This window comes from Trachemys scripta, chromosome 9 (assembly GCF_013100865.1).
Source record: "Trachemys scripta elegans isolate TJP31775 chromosome 9, CAS_Tse_1.0, whole genome shotgun sequence".
Classification (NCBI taxonomy): Eukaryota; Metazoa; Chordata; order Testudines; family Emydidae; genus Trachemys; species Trachemys scripta.
Window position 1 is genome coordinate 88,078,984 of NC_048306.1, and position 22,746 is coordinate 88,101,729.

Here is a 22,746-nt window from a genome sequence, read left to right on the forward strand (position 1 = left end):
GCAAAAATGTGCTAGTGTGGCATCAAAAGCATTAGCCAGGTCGAGCCATGCTATGGCACACTGCCTCCGTGCCCTCCTGACCATGTGGATAGCAGCCTGAAGGACAAAGTTGTGTTCGTAACAGCCTTCGGATGACATGAAGCCTTTCTGGATGGAGCTGAGCCATTTGAACACCTAGCAAGTGAGAGGCCCTGAGACTGACGGAGCTCCAACATACAGAAATTCCACAACTGACTGCTTCCTGGCACAGGCTGTCTGACCTAGCGCACATAAAACACCACTATAATGTTGTTAGAGAACCTGGACAGTCCTGAATGTGAGGCAGGAACTGCTCACAGACACAGAATATTGCACACAACTCAAGAACATATGTGTAACCTGAAGCACTGTTATCAAAGTGATTGAAGGGAAAGGTTGAGAAAAAGGGACATCCCTCTCCCCCATATAGTCTTGGCTGAATCTGAGAGTGACAGACTCACGTTAGCCACCTCTACTTTTCCCTGAGGTAGAGCTGGGCATGAGAGGTCACATAAGTACATGCTGCCATGTGACCTATGAGCCTGAGGCAATTCCTTACTGTGGTTCGTGGCTGATCCTTGAGCAATGCATAGAGGTCTAATATAATCTGGATTCTGGGGAAAGGCAAGAAAGCCCTGTCAAAAATTGAATCCAGGACCATTCTAATGAACTCTATTCTTTATGAAGGTCATAACGTTGACTTTTCTGTCTTCAGGCCCAGGATGCTGTATGTTCAGAGAGTGCAATGGATAGCAGCCTCTACTTGGTGTCTGGAGTGATCCCAAAGCAACCAATTAGCCAAGTTAGGCTATACAGACATCTTGCTGGCAGAGATAGGCAGCTATCACCATATATACCACCATGCTGAAAATCCACAGTGTTGATGATAGACAGAAGGACAGAACAGAATGGTGAACTGTAATGATCTCATACCACGAATCTTAGGAACTTCCTGTGACTCGGGTGGATCGCCACATGGAAGTAGGTATCTTGTAAAGTTGGGAGTACCACACCAGTCTCCTGAATCTATGGAAGGGATAACAATAGCAAGAGACACCATATGGAACTTTTACTTCTTCTTGTATTTATTTAGGTTCAGAAGATCTAGAATGAGTCTGAGACTCCTTTCTGGCTTTGGGTATTAGAAAGTATCAGGAATAAAAACCCCTGCACCAAAGAACATAGTATCTTACACTTCCTTGTCTTAGTGGAGACTCGTGAGAGGGGGCCACGAAGAGGGACTGGGAGGAGCGGGAGGGAAGAGGGAATAGAAAGGAATTTCAGGATGTGTCTCAATACCACTGTGCATAGCAGCCAATTGTCCAAGGTGATAGCCTGCCATGCATGGCAGTAAGTGGGACAATCTGTTCTGGAAGGGCAGGGAAGGAATGGCAAGCTCCTGTCAGCAACACAGGAGTCAAACAGGCTGCTTCAAGGCCTGTGGTTGCCCAGATGACAAGAAGAAGGGGATAGAGAGCAGAAGCCTCCTTCTCTGAGACCTTTGCCTCCTCTTGAAGTGATCAGGCTGCCTGAAGGTGAAATACTGCTGCCTCAGCTGGAACCGAGGACGATATTTAGTCTTTTTTGTAGCAAGAGTGTACAGTCCTAACAAATTTAGGACTGCTCTAGACTACTTAGTGTGCATAAAGCTTCATATATTTTGGATCAGAATAAGGCACATCCCTTGAAAGGGAGGTCCCTCAATAGTCTATTTCACCTCTGAAGGAATCCCCAATGACTACAACCAGGAGGAATGGCACGTAGTCACTGCCATCCCCCTAGCCTCAGAATCTCATGAGTTCAAGGAAGCCTGCAGAGCTGAACGAGAGACCAACTAACCTTCTGCAACAAGGGGATGGAACTGTTCCCTAGAGCAGTGGTTTTCAACCTATGGTCAGTGGACCCGAGGGTCCGCAGACCATGTCTAAGATTTCCAAAGGGGTCCACATCTCAATTTGAAATTGTTTAGAGGTCCGCAAATGAAAAAAAGGTTGAAAATCACTGCCCTCGAACTTTCTGGCAGTTTATTTGCAAACTGAGAGATTGCCTCCCAGGTAGGATACATCTATATTGTACACAGCAGCGTGTAAAGTACATATACCCATGCTAGAGGGGCATGCAGTGTAAACATCAGTGTAGACAGTAAGGCACTTCTTAGGCAGATAAAGACACAGCTGTATAGGGTACATAGCTTAAGGGTTCAGCTCTCTACATGCTGAAGCAGTGCCTCCCCAGTCTACACTGTTATTTTCAGCAGTGTAGTCTCCCATTGCCTCCCTACTACCAGAGTCTTGCCATGCCACAGAGAAAAGCTCCAGTAGCAGGGAAAAGCTCTGGCAGCTCCCGGCTGCTGGAGCCACTCCCTGCCACAGAGGGCTGCAGGAAAAGACTTTAGCAGTGGAGAAAGTCTCTAGCAGGGGGAGGCAGTGGGGAAAGAACCCACTCCGGGAGTCTTTCCCCTCTGCCTCCCCCTGCCAGAGCCTTTCACTATCATGTGTGAAAAGCAGCCTGCTTTTCACTGCCACGTGTAACTACGCGTACCCTATTCGCCGCTATCAGTTGTGTGCAGCATATACCTACCCTTAGAATAATCACATCTGGACATTAAAGCCCAGTGATTGGCCATGTGGAGTAAATTTGCTGTGGAATAAGCCTTTCCCCCAAAGAGATCTAACTTCTTTGTATCTTTCACTTTGGGAGTAGCCTTAGTGCAGTCTTGCCGCTGCTTCTCATTTACTGAAACTACTACTAGAGAGCCCAGCAAAGGGTGTGAATAAAACTGCTCAAATCCCTGGGATGGAACCTGGTATTTACATTCTGTTTGTGGAGTGGACAAAGAATTATTGCATGGGGTCTTGATAGATCTACCCATAAATTAGGCCATCATGCGGCCTACCTTTCATGCCACGGCCACATGTAAAATATCAATCAGTTTGTGCAGGGATTCTCAAACTGGGGGTTGGGACCCTCAGGGGGGTCATGAGGTTATTACATGGGGGGTCATGAGCGGTCAGCCTCCACCCCAAACTCCGCTTGGCCTCCAGCATTTATAATGGTGTTACATATATAAAAAAGTTTTTTTAATTTATAAGAGGGGGTGCCCTCAGAGGCTTGCTATGTGAAAGTGGTCACCAGAACAAAAGTTTGAGAACCACGGAGTTTGTGGGTATTCTCTTCCACTAGCTTATGAAGAGAAACAGTCATTCGTCAGAGGAGTTGGCATACTTTAAAAGTCATCTAGTATGGGAGAGCATGTTTCTGGAACCAGGACCTCATCTGGTGATGAGATTTATGCAATAGAGGGAGGCAAGGGAGGAACCTCTTGAGGTTGGTCCTACAAAAATGTTGGGGTAGGCTGCTGTTCCGAAGCCGGCTGAGTTAAGTCCAGCAATGTTGAGTCAAAAGGTAGATTGGTACCGAGCATCACTAGCATTTCTCATACATAATCTGCTCCTGGGAGAGAGTGGAGATATTGATTTGGATGATGAGGGCATCCTCCAAGGCATTCAATACAGCCAGTGAGGAGGCTGGTATGGCCCCAGACCCTTGTTGTGCCTGCATCAAGTGTTCTAATCTCTGGCTCGAATCTCCTCATATCTCCTTTTGCGGGTATGAGAACAGGGCCTGGAGGAAGCCCTAGACTGTCAATAGCATGAGACCCAAGAGCCCACCTCGGATTCTGACAAAGAAGTGGAATATTCTGAGAGCCAAGGTGGCTCTGTACTGGGAGCAGCTATCGGAGACTGACCAGGATCTATTCCGGGAACGTGGTACCAGAGAATGCATGGACAGCTTCCTAACTGCTGGTATTGTGTGACAAAACAGAGATAATACAGAAGTGGAGGAGCCTGAAGAAAGTGTAGCAGGCCTATGGCTGATGTGTCCACAGCATACTGCCAGAGCTGATGAGAACTGTACCTGGAATGGTGCTGGATGAGGGTCTTCACCCTGAATTAACAGCAATGGTGGCCTGCAAGGCGTAATAGGTCTCTCACTGCCGCACAGGCCTCTAGCACTGTCAGTACCAATAAAGGCAGATGTTCTACCTTGATCAAAGATGCCTGATATAGCGTCAAAACAGAGGAAGTAGCCAATCTCCACCGTCCCTTGGAGGACACCAGAGTTAACGTCTAAGGTCAATGAGAGTCAGTGTGAGCTAATACCAGAGAGTGGGGAGCCAAAGGGCATGCTCTACCATTGGCACCAGAATGAACCTCTGTGGAAGAATCTTGCACCGTAAATACCTCCAGTGTAATGGACATATGCAAGAACTCAAAGAAAGTATATTGTATTGCACAACATATGTGTGTACCAAAGACAAATTGGGTTGGAAAAATAGCAAAATAAAAGAAAAAATACTGCAGTATCTGCTGTATGATATAAAATACTTAACAGAAGTACAAAAGGGGTTATTGATATACAATAATTTTTTTTAGTTCTGGGCATCTCAGAATCTGGAAGAATACTAACAAATTGGAAGGAGTTCAGAAAAGAGCAAATTATGGGAAGGCTGAAAGAAATGATTTATGAGGAAAGATTAAAAGCACTAAATATGTATCTCTTGGCTATGTCAGACATAAGAGGAACATGTTGTATGCAGTGTAGTTGTGTCTCTAAGATCCTGGGACCGACATGGCTACAAGGTGGGTGAGATAATATATCTTTTATTGGACCAACTTCTGTTGGTGAAAAAGAAAAGCTTTTAGACCTGAAGAAGAGCTGTGTGTGGCTCGAAAGCTTGTCTCTCTAACCAACAGAAGTTGGTCCAATAAAAGATATTACCTCACCCATCTTGTCTCTGTAATCAGAGGAACATAACAGTTTAAGTGTAAGAGTGTCAACATCAACAAATGGAGAGGAATTATTTAGTGTGATACAGTGCAGATGTAAGGGATGTATTTTAAGAACTGTCCTAGATTAGAGTTTTTGGTTGTATTGCAACTCGAATTAATTGGTTCCAACTAACTCAAATTAGCATTGTAAATGCTAGTCTAGACACTCACAAATATTTGGTTTCGGTTAACCTGAGTTACATCACAAACAAAATTGCAGTCTAGACAAACCGTGGAAATAACTGGATAAAATTAATAAAGGAAAACTCTAGTCAGATAACTAACTCCCTGACAGTGGCAGGTATTAGAATATGAAGTATGTAGCCTAAGCTAAGTGGTAGAAGCCACAGCATTTGAGACATTTAAAATGATCACTGAAGAGAGTACTATAATCAATCAGAAACAATCATGCATTGACAAAGGAAAGAACTAGATAACCGAATAGGTTTTGACTATCTGAGATTGCTGTGATTTACTGCACCAAAAATACAACTTCACCAAGAGTCACATAATCTTCCTTAGGCTATATAGCAGCTGGGAGATGCGATTCCCAGCTTGGGTTAACATACATGTACTAGCTCTTCTTGAACTAGTATGCTAAAAATAGCAGTGTGACCAAAATGGCCATGGCAGTAGCTCCAACTAGCCACCTGAGTTCCAGGTTAACCTGTCTGACGTTCTAGATATGTACTTGAGTGGCTAAACCAGGCGTGGGCAAACTTTTTGGCCTGAGGGCCACATTGGGGAATAGAAATTGTATGGTGGGCCATGAATGCTCACAAAATTGGGGTTGGGGTGCGGGAGGGGGTGCAGGCTCTGGGGTGGGGCTGGAGATGAGGAGTTTGGGGTGTAGGAGGGTGCTCTGGGCTGGGACCAAGGGGTTCGGAGGGTGGGAGAGGAATCAGGGCTGGGGCAGGGGTGCGGGAAGGGGTGTAGGCTCTGGGGTAGGCTGAGAGGTTTGGCGTATAGAGGGTGAGGTCCAAGTTATTAACCAAATCAGGATGCTTTTACTATGTTATTAACCAATTGTAGAATACCTGGTCAGTGATTTTTCTGTGAGTATATAGTAAATGAAACAATGAATTCACACTACTGTGGCTTTTTTGGGTAATATTCATCACTTATTTGGCTCCTGAGCCACTGTCTATGGTGGTTCCCAGCAGTGAATAGGGTGGGAGGAGAGTTTTGGCCCATGCCCATGTCTGCCTTGGTAGTGTCTACATTAAATAACTGTATCTTTCACTGCCAACCAGAGGATTAACTCGGCTTTGTAGCTTAACTAATGTTTTGTTCCCATAAAAAAAAAAAAATCTTTCATTATTGGTGATCATATCAACACCCAAGCCACATCATGACTAGAAAAGTATTCAGTGGAGGAAAGAAGGATTCTGTTACCACAAAGACAAAGTAATGATGCCATGCAGAAGACCACGACCATTTGTAACATGGACACCACCAGCTTAGTAGTACAGTCATCCTCACAAGCAAGTACTGCTGCAAGCAGTAGACTGCAGCAAACAAGCAAAACAAACACCACATCATCACAGCCATTTCTGGATACAGTGACAGAAGAAAAAGCAGAAACACTGAGGAGAGAGCATATGGTCAACTCCCAAATCCAGTCCTCACCCAAGATGAATAAAGAGGATTCAGATGTATTTGGCTTGTATCTGAACAAGTTCAGATGAATATGCACTAGGGCCTGCTTCTGAAGACCATATGCTCAGCGTTTTGTATTTGCATGCTTTTTGTATCTGCCATATTTTGTTTGTTTTAATGAATGGCTGTCTCGCCACATGGCCTATGAAGAAGCAAGTATGCCTACCAGCAAGGACAGAATCCACAGCATCGCAAAGCCATTCAATATACACACTAGGGTCCCAAATCAGCAAAACTTAAGCACATGGGTAACTTTACACACAAATAATCCCATTGACGTCAGTGGGATTACTCATGGGCTTAAAGTTAAACTCTTGTTTAACTAGGACCTAGAGCAGCAATCATCTCGGAGGTGGAAAATTGTGATAAATGAGGCTTGCTATGCACATCTTTTCAAATGCCACCACAGGAATGGGTTTGTATTGGCCGATATCACCTAGTGTTATGCATATCCCTTCACCACCCAGGAGGCCTTAGACTTGTCATCCATGAGGCTGTCACAGCATTAGGTACACCAAGTGCATTTGGTGAAGGAGGGTAAATATCACTTTATGATAGAAATAATTTATAACATCACAGTAGTGTTATGACCTTGGCTTTTCCAACACAGAGATGTCCTTTGTGATTCAGGTTGCATCTGCAAATACATATTTTTACATTTTGACAGTATATGAGAAATGCAGTGAGAAATCACTGAGTGCTATTACACCTTGCATACATTTTCCTTAGATTGCTACTGCTTCTGCAAATGCAGCCTGCATCACAAAGTGCATTTATGGGACTGTGTTGTTCCTTATGAGGTTATTATAAATCCCACATAATGTAATTCACTATTATTCAGCGAACACACAGTGTGTGTGTACATGTTGCTGCTGCTGGCATCAGAGATATGCACTCTGTGATCCGGTGAAAGAAGGGTGCTCTTTTTCTGTTGTCAGTGTGTTTCACTGCAGCACCCAGGCCATTTCACATAGTGTAAGAAGCTCTGTTGGGACTGTGCAGTTATCACGCAATATATATCATATCATTCAGCAAACATGTCACTATGTATGTGGGAGTTGCTGTTGCTTCCTGCAGCAGTGTACCATCCTGTATAAGTGATGATGACATTGTTTCAGGCTTGTATAATAAAAATTTTGGATTTTTCAGAATAGGAAAAAAGGTACCCGGTATGTCAAAAAATTGCTCATCATTTCATCATCCTCACCTACAAATAAGTGTGTATCACTGTGAATGAATGTTTAAAACTACACACATCATCTGAACCCTGTAAACAACAAATCCATGTATTTCTGGATGTACGTCCATGAAAATAAATTGACCATTACCTTCTATCCAGATGATAGTCATGGGTGTATATTGCATAAAAGTGAATAAAAGTATATTCTGAGTGTGCTGCAGTCTTTCCCCTACCAAAAGCTTTACCCTTTCTAAACATTTAATTTCAGAACACACTGTACTAATAAGAAGATATTGCATAACTATGGCCAATGGCAAACTTTATATATCAAAATTTAACTGGCACTTTGTCTTTATGTACTCTGCAGAGAGTAGCTTCCCTCAGCAGCACTTATAAAACACATGAAAAAGCAGATTGGTCAAGCCATCAGTAGTATGAGATGAGGGATACCCCATCACAAGGAAGACCCTTGCCAGAATCTCCACTAGCAACTATGGCAGCAGCCTCAGCCAACTCTGTCTCAGTGGGAGCAGGTGCATCCATGGCATGGTCTTCCTCCCCAGCCACATCATGAACAGGAGATTTTCACCCAAAATCAGAAGCAACCTATTCTTCCAAAAACCCAACAGAAGAAGGAAATTTGTCAGCACAGTCTCAAGGAACAATGGCTGACCATCGATAGAAACATTCAAATAATCCAGAAATGCCTCTGACTGGTCCTCTCTGTCTACACTTGCCCACTGCCTGATATCTTCAGCCAGCAAATTTCTGTTTCCTCTCTATTTGCTGACTGGCATTGGAAGCCACCTGAAGTCTGCACTTCAAGCTGTGCTGCGGCCTTGCAAAGTAGCTATTCTGAGATATGCTATGTAATATGATCACGCCACATACACATCAAATTATGGTCCCAGAAGTTGATGGAAATGTCATCACCTAGGCAACATCTAGCCTCAATCCTCCTCTTGACTGCTGATCAGTATGTGTCTGCTGTATGAAACTGAGTGACAAAGAAGTATACTAGTGAGTCACAGGAAGAATTTCTTCCAGTCTCCCATAATAATTTCCTATCTAAGTCACCTTCCTACTCCCATACTGTTCTTAGACAAAGACAGTGTACAGGGTGGCAGGAATGGGACTCCTCAGCAATGATAAAATGAATACGTTCATATGTAAACAAGCACATGTAGTCATATTGAATCTATTCATGCACACTAGTATTCATTTCAAATAATATTGTTCCCTTTCAGAACTTTATATATTCACAACAACTAAAGGGCACTGATTCTGTTGAAATAAACCAGAGCTTTAGTATTGGTAAATGCCATATTTTAGTATTGGCTCAGCTCTATAAGAAGTATGCTCTACCTTGAAAAGTGACTATGTAAAAAGAGCACCTTCTTAATTAACGCATAAGCCAGTGTGTCTATTCAGTCACATCGCCTGACTTCAGTGAAAAAAGTAAAGGTTTGAAGGGTTGGAATTTTCTTTTTGTGGTTTTTCCCCCTCAGCTTTTTACATACACACACACTCCACAGCCTTGCAGAGGCAACATAACTAAGAATAAAGATTCCAAATGTAAAGACCCCAACTAATTTTAACGGGATTTTACTCAGACCCCTTGCTATCTTCCTCATCATTATAACTTTTACTAAATTCAAAACAGCTACACCTGTGCAATCACTAAAGGCAGAGAGGCTGCACAAAGCATAATGTGAAGATTATGGGGTTGCACAAGCATCACAGAACATAATTGACCTTTATTGCTAGTTGTGGTGATCAGGAAGGAAAGCAATCAGCTTGACTATCAGATTCTAGACTCGTTGCAGGACAGGCAGTTAGGAAAAAGCTTTTTACTTGGAAATTGGGCACATTTCATCTAGAATGAAAGTAAAACAAGAAATATAGAATCCCATAACCCCAGTCTTACAAAGTAAGTTTTCAGAGTTGAACCAGATATTAATAATGCATGGCTGTTCACCATGTATTTTAAGGTAGATAAAATGAAAGCTTGTGTTTGAACATGCCAAAAGTGCTAGCATGTCTCATGAACATCTATCCTTTCAATACATACAGGAAAATCCGTACATATTATTATCCATACAACTGCCTCCCTGTTAACACCACAACTACTACAGCAACTATACTATCATGGGCACTTGCCCTAGCCCCCAGTCCCCACTGAGTAGAGTAAGTTACAAGGAGAGAAGTAAATTTTGCTTTGGTTTTTGGGACTAATAAAAATGTTTTTTTAGGATTGGACAGGACAACAGCATATGTCACATATTTTAAAACATATTTTTCTGGAGGCCATCCTGAGACTATCTACAAGGTGTTTGTCTCCAGAGGTCTCTTCTCCTTTAAAGCTGAACTCTGTGTTGTACTATCAATATACAGATCTATCTCTCAGGTGAAAGTATAAATATTTCCAGCAAAAATGCAGCTTAATGCTTTTTTTGTCAAGTCGTGTTGCCTTCTTCCTTGGTTATGGTTATGAGAAGTGCTTCTATTTATATGATGAAATAGACCACCCTCTTCTCTTGCACCTCCTGTATCTAAATCCAACTTCCCCACAACGCAGGACAGACTTCTCACAAGCTAAAAAGGAAATAAAAATTATAGCAGCTCCTTGTTAAATAATTGGAAACACACCACTAGTTGTTGGTAAAAATCTCTTCTTTATGATGTCACCACTACTATAGAAACGATGTGTTAACAAAGGTGAAGATACCATCTGGCAGTAGAAGATCATGGAAAGTTGAGAGAGGAGGCAACATCTCGAGTCTGGCAGGGTCATCATAACAGCTCATCTAACACAAGAACACTGGTTACAGTTCCATTTTTAACCTGTAAAGATGTCTCAGGAAGTTGACTGGTTACATAGCCAAGCAGGTGTGTGTAAAGTAGATCTCTACAACCCTGATGAACAGAAGGACCAGGACCGGAAAGTGATCTGTTTTGTAGACATTTCCAGCCTGAACGTAAAGGACAAAGATTCAAAAGCAAAGAAAGCCGCTAGCCAGTCCAGTAGCATCTCTGAACCTTCAAATGAACTTGATCTGGGGAATCTGGAGGAAAAAGAAGTCATTGTAATAAAGGACAATGAGAAGCATGATCATTCTAAAACTAAAGGAGCAGTATGTCTTTTCAAACAAGGTTCAACCGATGAACTCAGTGTTGTGAGCTGGCTCAACGATGACCTTCAGAAATATGCAAATGGACTCCAGCATGCACTGACCCCTTCAGATGCCCCTCAGAAACACAAAGATAGCAACACTTTCATTGATTCATCGTTGTCCCAGAAAAGCGACACATCTTTAAAGTCTGCTGGTGCCCAAAAGGGAAGAAGAGATCCAGATAATATTTCATGCTATGTAAATAAGCTCTGCTCTTTGGTTTTTCAAATGGCACGTAAAGAGATCACAGATAAATTGGAAGGTGCTGCCAGTAAGTGTATACACCAGGAAATTCATGACTCTGCTATTGAAGGGAAAAGTAACAATTCCCGTGGTTCTGTGAACAAAACTGCATCACAAACAGTGAATGAATGCACTGCAGCAAGCACACAGAAACCCCAGAGTAAACTACCATCCCCCAGGCCATCTCAAGAAAAGACTACCAAGAAGGAAGATACTCCAGGTTCTAAGAGAACATCACTCTTCTATGGTGAGATGTCTAATCAAAGTGGCTGTAGACAGGGGGAAGACTCTGGAGATAAACAAATGTGTCAGCAAGCAAAACAATCTGGGCAGGATGATTCTGGTACTTCTGTGAGCAAGGGGTTAATGGTTTATGCAAATCAGGTTGCTTCAGACATGATGTTCTCATTTATGAAGACCATGAAAGTCCAAAGGAAGGATGGTAAGACACTCCCAGCTTGTGTAGTTTTGAAGAGAGTAATCCTCAAACACACCAAAGACGTCATATCAGACTTGATAGACTCAACTATGAAAAATTTGCATAATGTCACAGGGGTGCTCATGACAGACTCTGACTTTGCTTCCACAGTGAAGAAGAATCTATATAACATGGGAAGCCAGAAATCTATTGAAATTTTGGAAGTAATGGTAAGACGGCTGTATAATGTCCTTGTAGCAGAGCAAAACGATAAGGGACAGTCCAAGTCTCACAGTCTAGCGTATACCATACTGAAAACAGCATTCCCATCAGATTCAAAATCTCAAAGCATGCAGTTTGCAACACTGAAAACACAAAAGAAGGATAAGGAAAAAGCAAAGCCAAAAATGTTTACCTGTGCTGAGAAAGTAAGTGAGCACATAATTAAGGAGGGACTAACCATGTTGCATTCCAAACAAACGGCAAGCAAAGTTCCAGAAAAGGTAAGAGGGAGTCAAGAAAAAAAGCCAGAAAAGGTCAGCACCTCAATAGAGTCACTAGCAAAAGACCTCACTGTGACAGCATTAATGTTGATACAACAGCACTTAATCCAACAGACAAACAGTGGCAGAGATTCAATCGCTCATGATTCGGGCACTTCTTCACTTGGGTTTGTTTCTCGTGAATCTCATTTTGAAAAGGCTGGGAAAAGCCAAAGCTCCAAGTCTCTTGCAATGACTGCTGGGTCAAGGAATTTTCCCCAAGAGCTCAACTCCCAGAAGGGTGATATATCAAGTATCCTCTTATCAATCATCCAGAAGGTTTTACGTGAGGCTGGTTTCAATATAGATGACAATTCCAGTGAGACAAACAAGAGTTTTAAACAGGTTGCCACTACTGATAGTGAGTCCAGCAAAAAGGCCTTATCTACACAGCCCAATTCAACAATAGATCAGTTTGACAACATGGATCAAGTAAACAAAAAATTTATTGACCAACTGGTGGAATCTGTGATGAACTTGTGTTTATTCATGACTAAATGCAACAATTCTGATTTAGCGATAGGTGACCTATCAGATGAGCAAAATGCATCTGGTGCCTCATTCTCAAGAAACAAATCCACAGCTTTTGATAAGGAAGGGTCAAGGGAAGCTTCACAAGTGAAGTCAAGTGAAAAACAGCTATCAGATTTATCATCCGGTTCTGAAGTGATAGTGAACAACCAGAATGCCAACAGCAGCACACAGAACAAGGAGCTCCAGGCTATCCTCCAGTGGATGGCTGCTTCCCACTTCAATGTGCCCAATCTGTCATTCATGAATGAAGAGGAAGGGAATTTGAAAAAGCTTCCTCTGTTGGCTGAAAAAGCAGCAAAGAAGGGCTGCAGTGTGGGCGATATTATCCAAGAGGTAATGAGGTACTTTGAAAAACAACAGATTGATGCCGCTGTGGGAAATGTGTCTCGTTATGGATTGATGGACTGGCTGCTTGCTAACCTGTGAACAAGTGCCAGCTCCTCCCTCTCATGTTACTTCAGCCCAGCTAAATGCCCATCTTAACTCCCCGCTGGAATAACAAGAACAATACAACTGATTTTCCTGAGACAACACTGCATTGAATTCCTCGGGTTGTTACACACTAGCTGGGCAATATCATCAATAAAAAAAAAAATACCATCCCTATTGCCATTAATTATTTATTAAGCACTTCATCAGACATTTAAAAACTGCCACACACCTACTAGCCTGAGGACAGTACTGGAACAAAGGTAGATATGATAGATAAGGTGAGGAAGGTATCCACCAGCAAGATGCAGGGGCAATGCCCTAATGAGAAATCTAGCTCCCCTGCCATAAGCAGGAAGGGTGCTGGAGTTTCGACTAGGGCTCTGCTCACAGGTTTGTCTTTCATATCATCCTCAGACTAGCAGGTGTCAGATAAAAACTTATCTCCATCCTCCATTAGTTGCTGGAAGGAGCTTTCTGTCTCTTCTCCCTCCTCAGAACTTGCTGGATGCTGCAGAGAATAGAGGGTGGGATTGAAGAGATCTGTGTTCCTGTAGCTACTTCCCAGTCACATTTTTGTGTCCTCCCCAGCGAGTTTGCCTCTGCTCCTGCTTAGAGCCTTCTAAAACAGCTGTATCATGGAATTAACACAATTCTTGTCAGTTCTGCTATCCACAGGGTTCAGAACAGTAGCAGTAAAAATGAGCAGAGTCTTGTTAATTTCACACTGCTGCTGTTTGGCAAAATTACCAACAGCAGCAGAAGCACCAGATCCAGCTCTTTGCAAAAAGATGAAGCAACATTAGTTTATGCTCTGTTCGTATTTGAAAGGTTTTTTCCACAACCAGAAAGGTTAAAAAGGTTGGAAATTTTAAAATAAAAATGTATATTCTGCAGAGGTTGATGGCTCCTTCTTGCCCAGAGTGAGTAGATTTTTCAAGCCCCGTACTTGAAGGGGCACAGTTAACTTAAAAATAAAAAGCATACATGTATCTTTAAAATATATATGTAATATTACAATAACTGAAAGTTTAGAGATTTTTTCCTATTTATTTACTTTAACTGTACAAAAATGGCTGTCAAATGAAGTTTCACTATAGCCAGTTCCCCATTTGTTTAGATACAATGTAATTGTAAAACCTCAAACCAGGGTGGCACAAAGACAAATATAATCCCTAACATTACTTTTAACTTTCTTTCCCCCTAAACAATGAATTGATTTCAAGTTGGCATTGTCCCTTAAAAGCAATACTGACATTTGCACCAAACTGAAAAGAGAGATAGGGACTATTAACCCCAGTCTCTCTGCTTGTCATGATACTATATACCATACATGATTATCGAAGGAAACATTCCCCATGCCAGAGACAACAGGCTATCACAGAGGAAATATTAGGGAGCATAATCCTGGAATTTAGGATCTCCAGGTATTTTTCAGTCCTATAATTCCAGGATTTCAGGAAAAATAAAGAGAGATAAAGAACTATTGTGCATCTGAAAACTGATCACAAAGAAAATAGGTTCATTGAGGGTTTTCTTTACAAACATATCACATTTCCAAGCATTTATAGCAATGGCCTCACTTCTTCCAAATCTTTTGGACAGAGAATAACTTTCCACATTTACTGTGGTGGTTTACAAATTACTCCAATTTTGTTGTTTCTTTATGACAAAATATTAAGATAAATGTAGTATCCTTTAAAAAAAGGATTCAGAATTGCATTATGTAGAGATGCTTCAATGTTGCATTTTAATGTTTAACTTGGATTATTATAGGCACAGGTGGTAGCACCATCTATTATTAAGGTTGCCCAACACTTGCATTATAAATACCTTATTCTGAGTTGCATATAACTTTGTCAAACTTTAAACAGTTTGAGCTAAATTTTTCGATGCCAGATGTCTACCTCTGACTTTTTTTTTGTTTTGGAAAATTTTAGCCAAAATGGTTCAGCTACTTCTGAAAGCAAGCCTAGGGGAAAATACATTGTTTTGCCCAAGTTAAAAAATTCTGGCAACTTTTTCTTGGAAAAACTCTAGTCTCTCTATGCTTTGGAGCAGATACATGAAATTTGGCTGGAGAGTGGACTTTGTTTCAGGGTTGTGCCTTGTGCCCAAATTTGACCAATTTATAAGCCTCCAGGGGAAAAAATTACAGTTTACACATGCTCAGCTGACATGGCTAAGCTTTTAGCAGCTACATTCCCCAAGGATTCCATAGACACTGGGCATACTCCAGCCCAGGGCTGAGTTGTAATTATGCTGCAGTTATAGCTCCAGACTGCTGCGGGTTATGCTAGGTCCAGATCCGAGCACCTGAGCTGAAAGCAGGGAGACTCTTTCCTGCACTGTCATTGACTCACCTGCTGGGTCCACGCAGGCTGGGGACAAGGGCCAGACCTACAGGAGGACTGAGGGAAGAGGCTGGAATAAGGAGCCTAGGGGTGGGGGGACAGAAACTGGGACAGAATGAGAAAGGTGGGGGAAGGAGATGAAGACAGATCTCACAAGGAGACAGAATGGTGGGGAAAGAACTGGGAATGGCTGGACAAGGAGCTGAGGGAAGGCATTCAGACTGAATCAGGAGCCCAGGGAGGGAGAATGGGACTAGGAGCCAGTGGGAATGGGGAATGTGGGCAGGGGGTGCACGTGAGACTAGAGTGGGGGAGAGAAACAGATCACATCTGGGGCTGGGAAGGTGGAATGGAAACTGGGAGTGTAAGAGTAGGAATGGGATGAGAAGCCTGAGGAGCGGAGTTTGGGATTGGCTAGGTGATGAAAATGAGACTGGGACAAGGAGCCAAGGGGGCAGGAAGAGACAAGACTGAAACAGCGAGAGTTTAGAGAGAATGGGGCAGAAGGGGTCCCAGTGAGGAGGGGATCAAAGTCTGTGCCCACTGGGGAACATTCCCATCCAGAGCTGTCAGTAAATATCTATGAAACCCACCAGCTAACTCCTTCCCCTTCTAGTGCTGCTCCACATAGCTGTAATAGGTTGTCATCCTCTATCAGTTACTCCTTAGCTTAACTGGCAGAGGTTTGTGTGGTGAATCTAAAAGTTCCATCCCTGCTGACCACCAGTGTGGGCGTCAATATGATGCCAAAATGATAGAATTTTTTTCCAGTCTGTTTTTTTTTTAAACTAGGAAATTACACGCACAAACTACATTAAAAGAACATTAAGATTGCAAAATCAAGCTCTCAAGTTAAAAAATGCCAGTATTAAGGTTGCCTGTGCAACCTTAATTCAGCCCCCTTGTGCACATGCATTCTGAGAGTCTTTAATTACTTGAGCACATACTATTTTTTCCAAAGGACTCATTCAGTACACAGAATGGGCCTGCTCTGGGGATGGAGCAGAGTTGTGAAGTGAAGGAGACTGTTGAGACAGGCATCCTACAGACATTTGTTGCAAAAGTAGGAAGGTGCATAGTGAATGAGACAGGGAAGTGCAGGAAGAGAAAGGATGGTCTCACGATTAAGACAGCTGAATGCTGCCCTACAGAAATAATGTTGATCCCTACCTCTACCACAGAATTCCTATGTGATGCCAGTCAAATCACAGTTGAGGAAATTATAGGGCGAATCAGATAATTATTTAATGTCAGTAGATGTTGAAATTCAAAAAGTTAAAGCTACATAATCATTAAAACATAAATTTTCAGCATCGTATGTCAAAATGTATAACGTAAATACCCTTAAATCACACTTTAATACAGGGGCTCTCAAACTGGGGGTTGCGAGGTTATTACATGGGGGAGGTCGTGAGCTGTCAGCCGCCACTCCAAGCCCCGCTTTGCATCCAGCATTTATAATGGTGTTAAATATATTAAAAAGTGTTTTTAATTTATAAGGGGGGGGTTTCACTCAGAGGCTTGCTACGTGAAAGGGGTCACCAGTACAAAAGTTTGAGAACCACTGCTCTAATAAGTTCTCAAGCAGCATTTGTCTTATTTTGGTTATCTGCAAATTCCAATTACCAATATTTATATTTTTGTTGGTTTGTGTGTACAGCGAAATTGACATTTACCAATAAAAATCGAATCCTTCCAAGCCTTATTATAATGCTAAGCATTCTGAAAATTACCAACAGGCACCCAGAAGAAGTGGACATTTTTCACAGAAATGTAGGGCTGGATAGCAGCTTGAGAGGTCACCTAGTTCTGTCCCCTGTGCTGAGGAAGGACCAAGTAAACCTACACCATTCCTGACAGGTGTTTGACTAATCTGTTTTAAAAACCTCCAGTGATGGGGGATGCCGCAACCTCCTTTGGAAACCTATTCCAGTGCTTAACTATCCTAATAGTTAGCTTTTTCCAAACATGTAACCTAAATCTCCATTGCTGCAGATTAAGCCAAATACCTCTTGTCCAGCCTTAACATATTTGAAGACTTATCAGGTCTTCCCCCACAATCTTCTTTTCTCAAGACTAAACATGCCCAGATTTTTTACCCATTCTTCATAGGTCAGGTTTCTAAGCTTTCTATCATTTTTGTGACTCTCTTCTGGACTCTCAGTTTGTCCATATCTTTCTTAAAGTGTGGCATCCAGAACTGGACACAGTACTCCAGTTAAGTCCTCACCAGTGCTGAGTAGAGTGGGACATTTATCTCTCATCTCTTACATACAACACTTCTGTTAATACACCCCAAAATGATATTAGCCTTTTTCACAAGTGCAGCACATATCTGAATCGTAGTCAAATTGTGATCCTCTATAACTCCAGATCCTTTTCAGCAGTATTACTGCCTAGCCAGTTATTCCTCATTTTGTAATAGCGCATTTGATTTTTTTCTTAAGTGTAGTACTTTGCACTTGTCTTTATTAAATTTCATTTTGTTGATTTCAGACCAACTCTCTAATTTCTCAAGGTCATTTTGAATTCTAATCCTGTCCTTCAAAGTGCTAGCAAGCATTCACTGCTTGGTGTCATCTGCAAATTTTATAAACACACTCTCCACTCTATTATCCAAGTCATTAATAAAAATGTTGAACAGTACCACACTCAGGACTGACCCCTGCAGAACACCATTAGATATGTCCCCTCAATTTGACAGCAAACCACTGATAACTTTGAATATGGTCTCTGAACCAGTTTTGCATCCACTTTATAGTAGCTTAATCTAGACCACATTTCCTTAGTTTACTTATAAGAATGTCATGTGTGACTGTGTCAAAAGCATCACTAAAAATCAAGATATATCTACTGCTTTCATCCATCCACCTTTCACCTGCCACACCTCACCCCAGAGAGGAGCAAAAGAAAACTCCTCCAAGTGGCCTGGAATGGCTGCAGGGGAAGCAGCCAATCAGAGGGGCTGCATGAGTGGCCAATCAGGGGCCAGGAGGGCCACATAAAAAGGAGCTGCAGAGACAAAGGGTTGGTCTACACTGGGGGGGGGGAAATCGATCTAAGATACGCAACTTCAGCTACGCGAATAGTGTAGCTGAAGTCGAAGTATCTTAGATCGAATTACCTGGGGTCCACACGGCGCGGGATCGACGCTGCGGCTCCCCCGTCGACTGCGCTACCGCTGCTCGCTCTGGTGGAGTTCCAGAGTTGACGGGGAGCGCGTTCAGGGATCAATATATCGCGGAGACGCGATATATCGATCCCCGCTAGATTGATTACTACCCGCCGATCTGGCGGGTAGTGAAGACGTACCCAAAGGCAGTCAGTTGCTGCAGGAGCTGGAAGAGAGAGGACCAGGTTCCTGGCTGCTGAAAGAGCATCAGAACCATGGACAGCTCAGTGCAGGCAGGGACCAGGGGAGCTAAGAAGGGACTCCTGGCTGGTTGTGGGGATTGAGCCAGGACTGAGCCTAGGGAGGGCTGCAGGAAGACAGTTTCCAAGGAAGAAGCCCTGGGGGTATGGCCCCATACCAAGGCCAGGAGAAGGTAACGACTGTATACTCTGGAAGGGGGTTGTTCTGTTGCACCTACAGACAGTGCGTGTGACTCAGCCACAGTGCTGAGTCATTGAAGACCTATCGAAGAAACCATTGACCAAGGACAGGAAACACTCACAAGATCTGGGTGCCACCCCATTCCACAAACTGAGAGACTGCATGTGCATGCACTTGACCAGGGGGGCACTTGTGTGAGGTGAGTGGTGACCCTGTGATAGTAAAATAATCATTTTCAGGGCTTGAGTACTGTACAGTAAATAGCACATAGGCTACACATTGAACAATGAGCAGAAAATAAAATATTGCATAGCTGCTCATTAAGTGAGTACTATCCACTTGGACTGAATGATACAGAAGTCCTATGGAAAAATAGAATGTGGTCATGTAATTAAAGACTATTATAATGCATACACACAAGAAGGCTGAATTAAAGTTACACAGGCAACAAGTAACCTTAAATTGTGGCATTTGCTAACCTTTGGGTGATTGACTCAATGTTCTTCTCACATAATTTTGTGTGTGCAATAGGTTTATACAAATTTTTTTCAACCTTTAATGAGCTTGAATTGCATACAATGCATAGAAGGAGAGTGTTGCATATCCCCAAGGACAAAAGCCTTTGAGTAGCTGTGCTTCCACATTCTTTACCATTGCATTCTGAGTGTGGGTTGTGGGGGTTTTTTGAGAGTCTGAAAAGATCATTGTGGCAAGTCCAATGCAACATCAGAATATTCTGCAATTGAAAATAAGCCTTTCTTGACTATTGTTGAAACCTGAATTTTTATGTTCATTGTATGGTAAAATTACATCTAGCCACCCCCGAACAGAATAGCCCAAACAATAAATCTGCCACCATGCAAGCAAGATCTTCTGGACATTTTCTCCAACCTGTTAGTAATACCTCCATCTTATCCAAGATTAGTTTCAATCAGCTCTGCCATTAACTCATCAACCTTGATCAAACAGGGAGAGGGTACTGAGGCTGAATGCTGGGATCTGAAAGGATGGTCCAAATAGATCCAGGTTCTATTAACATACTGACATTATGAAAATCCTGACACTTTTCAATTCTCTGTGGTTTCATACACATTGAACAATAGTAACACATGTCAATATGTAAATTAAAATTTGTAAGATGTAATAATCCTTTCTATTAAATTACTTTTTTTTAAATTAGGTCAGAAGTTATTGAATGATACAATGAAACTATGTGAAGAACTGTCATAAATGTAAACAACATGAGAACCAAACAGTAAGGTCTTGATCTTTAAAGGAATGCATCTGCTGCACAGGAAAGCAAGACAAACAGTGCAACCTACAAAATAACTATTACTAGGTCAGTTGTGGAAAACTGCAGTTAAGTTGTATTGTTACAGTAATAATTAGTTATCTATGGTTTGTAACATCTTGAAAGCCAAATATTCAATGTATTATGTTATGACATTAAAAGAGCACATTAAGGACTTATAGATACTATTACAATATAAACACAGAAAACATATGCACATTGATATTTCACTTCGAGCTCTAGCTCAGTGAAGTGGATATACAATAAATCCAGGCAACCTCACCTGAGTAGCTGCAGACTGACAGGAAGAGGAGGAAGATGATGAGACAACAGGAATGTCAGACTGGACAGCAGCCACAGTGGTAGCAGGAGTAAAAATCAGCTGGGAAGACAGAAAAAGAAAACTGAAGAAAACACAATTCACAGATAAAAGAAAGTAGTCAGGTAACAGTAAAACCTTGAAATTTATAGTAGGGAGGAAAATGTTACTTAGGGATGCATGAATTCTAATTTAAATTCTTGTTGCCTTTAACTCCACTTTATTTTTTTTTTTTAAAGCAAATGTTTGTGGGATCTCAAACAATATACATTATATAAACATAAGTAGTAATTTAAAAAATGTGTTCTGCATTTTAAGGCTAATAATACTTCCAGACTTATGTTGCCTTCCATCCAAGTGTCTCAAAAGAGGCTTACTTAATCTTACTTCCATTTTACAGAGCAGAGGAGGGGGGTGAACAGAGGCATAAAGTCAAGCAACCAGAGTCAGATAAAGATATGGAATGAAGCAGCAACAGAACCTGACATCTCTTGACTCCCAATAGTCTGCTCAGACAACTGGACTACACTGCCACAAAATGAATTTTCAAATTAGAGAATATCATGTTTAGTAACACAAATAAGTGACATTTTCTTTTTTCAAGTATACAAATTGAGTGTTTTGTGAAAAAACGGTCACAGCTAGGGACCGAAATCCTCTGTTCATTAAGATAACATATACCATACAGGTAACACCAATGTAAGCTTCCCCACAAAACACCACCAATGTCTGTCATGACCTGCAAGGACTTCCTTTAGGGACAGTTCAGACTCTGTCCATTCAATCCTCCCTATATCCAGGTGCTGAGATTGCCAACTAGTTCTAATGGTGGTGGGGTTTTGGTGTGATATATTGTCAACATTACTTTAAAAATATTTCAGTTCATCCCACAGTGCGACAGAATAATTTGTAGGAGTAAGACTAGACTTGATACATGTGTTCCTCAGAAGAATTACACTTGCAAAAGGCAAGAAAAAATGCTTTTAAAAAGATAGCCAAAGAAGTTGAGGAGGAGAACCACTCTGAACTAAGCAGACTACATGTCTGTTAATTCAACAATCAAGGTTTCATAAATATAAACAATAAAAATATAAGGGCCCAAACCTGAGGTTATGATTCAGGAAAAAGTCTTCAAGATTGGGCCCTGTAACAGAGTCCTGGCCCTTTAAGGCCAAAGGAAGTAACATGAAAGACTAGTCACCCCATTCCATGTGTCTAGGGATGGCAGAGGAAGGCTGAAGGAAACCCAAACAACCACTGGGTCAGAGGAGGATAATCTCAGAACAATTAGTGTCTGAAGGGGGCAGGGATAGGAAAACACAGGTCATTGCTCTCTATGGCAGCAGGAAGGCCCAGGACCATGAGCCTTGTAGAGGGGGAGGAGCAGGGCTCCCCACCCAGGTGTTTAGGATAATTAGACCCACATGGGAAAGGTCAAGGGAGCGGTCATATGATAGGGATGGATGACTCAAAAACAAGGTTCCAAGCCCAGTCAGGGAGAGCTTGCTGAAGGGAGGATTTAAAGGACACAGTCCTACAAGGAAGGTTGTGAAAAGTGCTGAACTAAACAGGTGAGTTTGCGGATGGAGGAGGCCAGCACTTGAAGCACACAGTCCCAGAAAGGAGGATTTTGGGGCCCTGAACCTAGGGTTGAATGAAAAGGCAGCTCTTTTGAGAGCTGGGTTATGTTTAATAAATTAGAACCCAAAAAAGAGTGAGAATATTGTTCCCAAAGACTTTGGAGTGTAAATTAATTATATCCAGAAACTGAGGTAGGGGACTGCAGTGGCATGCCATGCTGCACGAGGGTGTGCTTGGAGACTGCACTCTCTTACAGGTCTTAAATAAACAAATACTATTTTACATTATAAAGAGAACTGTATCATAACTAAAGAGACATGAAAGTCATATGGCATCAGAGTATCTTCTGCACTTTCCACATCACATCTGAATCTCCCACGATTCACTAAATAGCTGCTCTCAAATATCTAAAAGGGAACTGAAATGAAAAAAACTGCTGATATTGTATTACTGCTGTACACTACAGTACATTTCGTTATTTACTTGAGTGTCAAATGTTGAAATACCAATTTCACTGGCACTGAAAAAAAACCCTGAGTAAATTAGCTGTTCACAATAGCTAGACAACACATACTGAAAAGTTTAATAGAGATACATGTTGTGACGTTATCTGATTAAAA

General features: G+C 42.0%; 2 protein-coding genes across 6 annotated transcripts in view; one reads left to right on the forward strand and one right to left on the reverse strand.

Moving 5' to 3' along the window:
• The window catches only part of PHC3 (polyhomeotic homolog 3), a 103,515-nt gene that overhangs the window by 65,507 nt on the left and 15,262 nt on the right, over positions 1–22,746 (reverse strand). For all 5 annotated transcript variants that reach the window (XM_034780658.1, XM_034780657.1, XM_034780655.1 and 2 more), the window contains exon 6: positions 20,510–20,608. In XM_034780658.1, coding sequence (XP_034636549.1) covers positions 20,510–20,608 — 99 coding nt within the window. The remainder of the gene's footprint in view (positions 1–20,509; positions 20,609–22,746) is intronic.
• LOC117882439 (A-kinase anchor protein 4-like) lies at positions 10,542–13,025 on the forward strand. The gene has a single exon (XM_034780660.1). It carries the CDS (start codon positions 10,542–10,544, stop codon positions 13,023–13,025), a length of 2,484 nt encoding a protein of 827 aa, XP_034636551.1.